The following is a 7983-nucleotide window of genomic DNA, read 5'->3' on the forward strand; positions in this document are numbered from 1 at the left end:
GTTTTCCTTCTCCTCCTCCTCCTATTCCTCTTTTCCTTGGTATACTGAATTTTACAGCAGCTTCTCTATATTCTTCCCTGAGTAAGCACACGTTAATAGCTTCCTAATGGTTTTACTGGTAGTGAGAAGAGGCTTGTTCAAGATCTTCCTATTCCCGTATTCCTTCCTACTTCTACCCCTTCAAGATTCTGTAGAGAAAAACAAGGAAAACCTATAGCTATGGTGATACCATTTACTGAATTTGCCAGGCACAATCTGAATTCACTCCTGATTTCTTGGTGTAATTATTTTTTTTTTTCTCTCTTTTTTTCTTGGTGTAATTATTAATAGCTCCCCATTTTACTCTCAAATGTGCCATGGTTTAGATTATAATTTATATGGCCATATTATATATAATTGTTGTGTCTGTGGAGACACAGAAGTCTGAAGTTAATTCTCTGCACTTCAGAAGAGTCTTTTTTTTTTTTTTTTTTTTTTAAAGATGACCGGTAAGGGGATCTTAACCCTTGACTTGGTGTTGTCAACACCATGCTCACCCAGTGAGCAACCGGCCATCCTTATATGGGATCTGAGGGATGTTATCAGCACCACACTCTGCCGAGTGAGCCACAGGCCGGCCCCAGAAGAGTCTTTAAACTCCAGAATCATCTGGGGTTTTGGTTTTAGGATCTGAGGGAAAGTAAATGGAAGTGAACTGAAAAGAAGGTGGGATGTGAGACTTGAGAGGTCCATGTTGATGTAGGGTGTGGACTAGGACCCATCCACCTTTTGTCCCTACAACCCCTTGCTCTTTGCTCTTTCAAGTCCTGGAACTGGAGCGAAGAGTAGGCCTAAGGTTGGAGAGAGTTCTGGGCATCAGCAAGAGTAAGTAGTAGGCAGTACTGTGAAGGGGAAGGTAGTTTGAGATGATGGTGGCTGTAAGCAAGCGAGCCCTGTGGTGACCCATTTGTGTGTATGGGGCAGAGTAGGTCATTGTTGTCTGTGCTCATCATGGGAGAAGCAGGATCACCATGAAGTATGACCCAGACTGTAGGGAATATTGAAGTGGTACATCCTGTTTCTAAGATTGAAGACTGTAGGTATTCCTACAGAAGAATTTTCCTGTGTGTTGGGTGGGCCTCTGGTCTCTGGACTTGGGTTTGATTGTGCTCTTTCTGTGTTACAGAAGGTCCCTGTTGTAAAAGAGGAAGATGAACCAGAGGAAGAAGATGAGGAAGAAATGGGTCATGCAGAAACATATGCAGAGTATATGCCAATAAAATGTATGTTTTGGGGATTTGTCAAAATAAACAAGACTCCAGGTTCCTCCTACACACACTCCTACACACACTGTTACCTATTAGGACCTATCAGTGTTGGGTACCTCAGGATTTGACAAGTATGAGCTTTGTAATATGTTCTAAACTGTGTTTTAAAAATATCTACATGAATGTTTTACTATGGTTTTGTTTTTGTTTCTTACACAAATTTAGAACCTTGTTCTAGGTTGAAGTCTTTTAAAATCAAGACTAAAAAAGGTTGGGTTTTATTTTATTTCTAGTTAATTTTGCTCATTTGAGTAATGATTAATAAAATCAAGGCAAATTGTAGAGATATAAATACATCTTAGCTTTATAGGTTTTATACAGCTTATCTAAAATCAAGAAAACACTGGAATCTGAAAAATAACTTGTACTATTTTAATTCATTGGTTTTCATTAATACCATTTCTGCCTTTTGCATAATGACCATGATTCGTTTTTTTAGTGACCACTGTGTGAAATTGAAAATTAGTAGCTTTTAGCTTTTGCATAAAAACTTTTACTTTTTTGTTATATGAGGATAAGAAGATGAAAAAAGAAAACCTTCTGTCTAGAATTTGTCTTTCATGTACTGGTTTCTATAAAAAGCTGTTAATAATACCATTTAAATTGAACTAAAATTCTCTGTTTACCAGTTACGTATGTACACCAAGACTTCACACTTGTGTTTGGTCATTTAAAATGAGTTTTAGGTTGTGGTATCTGAAGTTTTGTTCTACTTCCCCAATAATAGTTTTCACAAAAGGATTGAAAGTTTATCCACGGCCCTTTAAACCAGAGGTCAGGAAACCAAATCTGGACCACTGCCTGTTTTAGTAAATAAAGTTTTATTGGAACGTAGGTATGCCCATTGGTTTATTTATGTCTGTGGCTGCTTTTACACTACAACAGCAATGTCAAGTAGTTATAAAGAGACTGGATGGCCTGCAAAGCCAAAAACATTTACTATTTGACCCTTTAGGAAAAGTTTGCTAACCATTATTTTAAACTATTCACATTATACAGTTTGAGGAGTTAGGTGCTGTTTAATTTTATAGCTAAAGTTTCTTTTAAATACCTTTCAAAGTAACATTGCATTACAGACTTTTGTTTCAGTGAATGAGGTGAATGATTCATTTGAGTAACTAAACTCCTTAATCTAGGATTATGTTCTTTTACTACTGGAGAACCTAGTGGTATGAACTCAGTTGTTGTTTTTCTAGATCTTTTTGTCAGCAAGTCTCTGTTTAAACCACATATAGTTGATAAATCATTTTTATCAAATTTAAACAGTACTTTGCCATTAGTGCCTTTTTATAGAAGCCCAGAGTGATTACTTATTAATTTTCTCCAACATAGGAAAAATATTGCTTTATCTTATAATAAAACTAGAAATGTTATTACTTATAACAATTAAAATGAAGCATTTTAAAATTTTTCTTTAGTAAAAATTGGCCTACGTCACCCAGATGCTGTAGTGGAAACTAGCTCATTATCCAGTGTTACTCCTCCTGATGTTTGGTACAAAACATCTATTTCTGAAGAAACCATTGATAATGGCTGGTTGTCAGCATTACAGCTTGAGGCAATTACATATGCAGCCCAGGTAAGTGATAATATTTTATAATTACATACAATATTTATGTTTTTATCATAGTCCATATAATTTAGTAGTTTTATCCCAAAGGTAAGTTCTCCTTTGCAGGAAAAACTTGTGAATGTCATTTTTTATAGAAATTTTCTGTGTTAGAAAATAGGAAGGTATAGGGCCGGCCCGGTGGCGCACTGCTACAGTGCGCTGCTTGGGAAGCGCGGCAGCGCTCCTGCCGAGGGTTTGGATCCCACATACAGACCGGCCGCTCACTGGCTGAGCGAGGAGCGGGGGCAACACCGAGGGTTGTGATCCCGTTGCCGGTCCCGGTCCGGTACGGGCGTGACACTGAGGGTTGCGATCCGTTGCCGGTCACAAAAAAAGACAAAAAGGGGAAAAAAAAAGAAAATAGGAAGGTATAGCAGGGATGGGGGAGTGAATTTCCAGTAGAAATGACAAATGTAACCTTTCTGGAATTTACTGAGGATATCTATAAAATTAAAGTCAAAGGATATATGACCTAATAATTACATTTGTAGGAGTCTGTTCCATAGAACTATTAGATAAGAACACACATATGTTTGTTGTGGATTTTTCTACCAGCTGGAAAAGATTTTGAGCGCCCACACTGTTGGGGGGTGATTGAATAAACTGTGTTATTATCACACTGTGGGATGTTTTACAGGCTTTTAAAATGATGTGAGTTATACCAGTTGTCTTGAAAGGATTTCAGTGATACCCCATTTCTGTAAAATAAGTAGTGACCAAAACAGCCAGCTATCTCCCATGTTTATGTGTAATATGAAAGTTGTATTTGGTCATGCAAGTGTTGAAAGGGGTATGGAGGAATCCTTACCAATTTGTTAATTGTAGTTACTTTGTGCATGGGAAGGTAGCAGGAAAGAATATATAGTAAATAGAAGGTATCCACACTAAAAGCCAAACTGTATGCCATTTATATAAAAATAGATAACATTAGTATGTTTCTAAAACAGTGTCTGAAAGAGTGATCACCAAAATATCTGAAGGATTAATTACCAGCCTTTTCTTTTTCAGCAACATGAAACGTTCCTACCTAATGGAGATCGTGCTGGCTTCTTAATAGGTGATGGTGCTGGTGTAGGAAAAGGAAGAACAATAGCAGGAATCATCTATGAAAATTATTTGTTGAGTAGAAAGAGAGCATTATGGTAAGTGTTAAAGACTAGCGTGGAAGTTTCTATTTGTAAATAATTACTCTAGCATGTGGGGATGGGTTTTAATGAGTAGGTGTATTTTTTTGAAGTGTCAATACCTGGACTTTTTTATTCCTGAATTCTGCTAAAATGGTGTAATTTGCATTTAATTTGTGTGTGTGTGTGTTTTTTTTTTTAATGGCAGGTTTAGTGTTTCAAATGACTTAAAGTATGATGCGGAAAGAGATTTGAGGGATATTGGAGCAAAAAACATTTTGGTTCATTCATTAAATAAGGTACGAGCTTCCTATTCAGTTGGTCATTCAATAAATATTGACTCATCTGTGAGATAGGAATAATAATGGCTTTTACTTTGTAGGGTTGTTAGGAGGATTAAATGAGTTATTCTACAGAAAGCATCATAAGTGCTAGCAATTGTTTTTTTGTGCATTACTGTGTGCCAAATACTATGACAAGCAGTGGTCGTGTAGTGCAAACAAGATAGGCATTGTCCCTTTTTTATGGAGTTAATTTTCTCAATCTTCAGTGTTTCTTTCTAAAATAATTTTCTTTTTTTTAATTTACTTTTATCTTTTTTAAATTTTTTGTGACCGGTAAGGGAATAACCCTTGGCTTGGTGTCGCCCGCACTGCGCTCAGCCAGTGAGCGCACTGGCCATCCCTATATAGGATCCGAACCCGCGGCCTCAGTGCTCCCAGCGCCGCTGCGCTCCCAGCGCCGCACTCTCTCGAGTGAGCCACAGGGTCGGCCCATCTAAAGTAATTTTCTATGGATATATAGCCACAGTGTAGATAATGTGCCTATCGCTGTAGGTCACCAAATCCTATGAGGCATATAGAGAATTATTGTGGTTTGGAGACTGGTTTCAATATTTGTATAGCAAATGGACTTGAATACCTATTCCTGTATTTCTGTGAAAACAATTCTGTAAAGTGGAAAAAGTGCATCAGTGATTAAAACACAGGTTTTTAGGGCCGGCCCATGGCTCACTTGTGAGAGTGTGGTACTGATAACACCAAGGCCACGGGTTCGGATCCCTATATAGGGATGGCCAGTTAGCTCACTTCGGAGAGTGTGGTGCTGATGACACCAAGTCAAGAATCCCCTTACCAGTCATCTTTTGAAAGAAAAAAAAAAAAGCGGTTTTTTTTTTGGTGGTGGCTCACCCATTCTGGGTTCTGAACCCTTAACCTTGGTGTTACACTGTGTTCTAACCAGCTGAGCTAACCAGCCAGCCCCTAATTAAAGCACAGTTTAATGTGATTAGAATCATAATGTTCACTGAGCAAATCTTTATTAACCTCCTGTGCACCAATTGTTGGTGTTACATGAGTAGGATAGACAGATGTGGCTCTGGCAAGTGCCTGCCTACCTGCCCTTTGATAATAAGTAAATGTAAATCCACTTTCTATCTGAGTATACTAAGTTGGTTCAGTGTTGCCCTGCTCTTGAGTGGCTTTTTTGGGTAGGTTTTACTGAGTAGATTGGTTGTTAGAGTTCTGTGTCTTGAATGACTACAGACAGTTCAAAACTAAAAACAGGTAACTGGCATCTAGAAATAGTTTTTATTTCTGAGCAGCGTAATTGAAGAAGCGTTCATTAGCTATTACTCATAATTCTTATGTGTTCCTTAGAATTTAATTACAGTGCTTTGCATGTAGTAAGAGCACAGTATTTGTTGAGTAAATACTGTGACTTTTTTATGAGGCAGTTTGTCTGGTTTTTAATATTTTTCTGGTGAAAGACTCTTTTGAAACTTCGAAACTTGTTTCTTGTACCATAAAGTTGTATGCGTACTTATACAAGAAATTTTATATATCATCTTAGGAAGTACTTTGACTTTTTTTAAGTCTACCAGGTTAAGAATTGCTGCTATAGAAGTTTGGGTGGGATAAATGTTTGAGAGAGAAAGATATACTAACTAAATTCCTCTCTTTTCTTTTTTTTAGTTTAAATATGGAAAAATTTCTTCCAAACATAATGGGAGTGTTAAGAAAGGTGTTATTTTTGCTACTTACTCTTCTCTTATTGGTGAAAGCCAGTCTGGCGGTAAATACAAAACTAGATTAAAACAGCTTCTACATTGGTGCAGTGATGACTTCGATGGAGTGGTATCCTTTATGATAAAAGTTTTTATATTTTTAATGACACAGTTATGTAAGGATAGACCTTTGGAAAACAGGAATCCTAAGATTAAATAAGTAACTTGCTGGGATGAGAGCTGAAATGATTACATAGAGTCCAAGGGTGTTGGAAAGTTGATTCTATTTTATATCTGTCATATAGGAGACCAATATTTAAGCTCCTGGTTTAGGAAAATGTTAATATGTATGGTAAATACTATAGTCCCTTTATGGGGATTCACATCACATATTTATATCGTAAAGTACCTCAGAAGACTGTTTACCTAGTGATTCCCAAACTTAATTCCTCACAGGAGATTTTATATTGCCCTGCATGAGGAATATAGATTTTTTTTTTTTTTTGGACCGGTAAGGGGATCGCAACCCTTGGCTTGGTGTTGCCTGCACCACGTTCAGCCAGTGAGCGCACTGGCCATCCCCATACAAGATCCGAACCCGCGGCCTCAGCGCTACCAGCACCACACTCTCTCCCAAGTGAGCCACGGGGCCGGCCCAGGAATATAGATTTTTGAAACACTGATTAAGTTGGTTTCCAATTGTGATCATGCTTCTCCTTAAAGAATTTACCCAAATAATCTGTGATGGGCAGTTCTTGCTGCAGTGAGTCTTTTTCTCCATTCTAATCATGAAGTAAATATCTGGTTTAGATGAATTTCAGTGGATGCTTCTGAGGCTAGAGAAGGAAAGGGATGAAATTAAGGAGAGGCACATAGAGGGCTTCCTTCAGGAGTTACTTACTACTCTGTGGTATGTTCCTTAGTTTATTCCTTACAGATAGTGTTTGATGAATGTCATAAAGCAAAAAACTTATGTCCTGTTGGTTCTTCAAAGCCAACCAAGACAGGCTTAGCAGTTTTAGAGCTTCAGAACAAGTTGCCAAAAGCCAGAGTTGTTTATGCTAGTGCCACTGGTGAGTAGTTATTTATTTTTTAAAAATATGTGTAGGTTATTTTTTCAGCTATAATATATTTAATTTGGGGATTTTTCAGGTGCTTCTGAACCACGCAACATGGCCTATATGAACCGCCTTGGAATATGGGGTGAGGGAACTCCATTTAGAGAATTCAGTGATTTTATTCAAGCAGTAGAACGGAGGTAATGCAATTTACAATATACACTGTTCTCAGTACAATTTAGGAGATGTATTATTGCTAAAATCCCTTCACTGTATGTTTATTTATTGGTAGTTAGTGTGTGTTTTAATTTTATTTAGAGGTGTTGGTGCCATGGAAATAGTTGCTATGGATATGAAGCTTAGAGGAATGTACATTGCTCGACAGCTGAGCTTTACTGGAGTGACTTTCAAAATTGAGGAAGTTCTTCTTTCTCAGAGCTATGTTAAAATGTATAACAAAGCAGTCAAGCTGGTGAGAAGTTTTTCTTAATTCCTAGTGTTTATTTAATGTACCTAATAATGTTTCTGTTAGTTTTGTTCATTGTAATGTCTTCCAACCCCCAAGAACGTATTTCTGCTATAAAACGGACAAATTATCAGATGATAGGCTGTTGTCCTTATTTTCCAGATTTTCACTTTGTTAAAGTGGTTCATTAAAAATGTCCATTTAGGGGCGGGCCCCGTGGCTCACTCGGGAGAGTGCGGTGCTGACAACACCAAGGCCACGGGTTCGGACCCTATATAGGGATGGGCCGGTTTGCTCACTGGATGAGCGTGGTGCTGACAACACCAAGTCAAGGGTTAAGATCCCCTTACCGGTCATCTTTTAAAAAAAAAAAAAAAGTCCATTTAGGGGCCGGCCTGTGGCTCACTCGGG

The 7983-nt window shown here is 37.8% G+C and overlaps 1 protein-coding gene across 1 annotated transcript in view; it reads left to right on the plus strand.

Moving 5' to 3' along the window:
- Positions 1–7983, plus strand: part of SBNO1 (strawberry notch homolog 1 (Drosophila)) — a 55659-nt gene that overhangs the window by 20555 nt on the left and 27121 nt on the right. Inside the window, exons 6-13 of the mRNA XM_008591428.1 lie at positions 1166–1262; positions 2726–2886; positions 3928–4061; positions 4252–4342; positions 6017–6178; positions 6986–7121; positions 7201–7306; positions 7425–7578. Coding sequence (XP_008589650.1) covers positions 1166–1262; positions 2726–2886; positions 3928–4061; positions 4252–4342; positions 6017–6178; positions 6986–7121; positions 7201–7306; positions 7425–7578 — 1041 coding nt within the window. The remainder of the gene's footprint in view (positions 1–1165; positions 1263–2725; positions 2887–3927; positions 4062–4251; positions 4343–6016; positions 6179–6985; positions 7122–7200; positions 7307–7424; positions 7579–7983) is intronic.

The sequence above is a fragment of the Galeopterus variegatus genome, unplaced genomic scaffold (assembly GCF_000696425.1).
Source record: "Galeopterus variegatus unplaced genomic scaffold, G_variegatus-3.0.2 Scaffold147, whole genome shotgun sequence".
Lineage (NCBI taxonomy): Eukaryota > Metazoa > Chordata > Mammalia > Dermoptera > Cynocephalidae > Galeopterus > Galeopterus variegatus.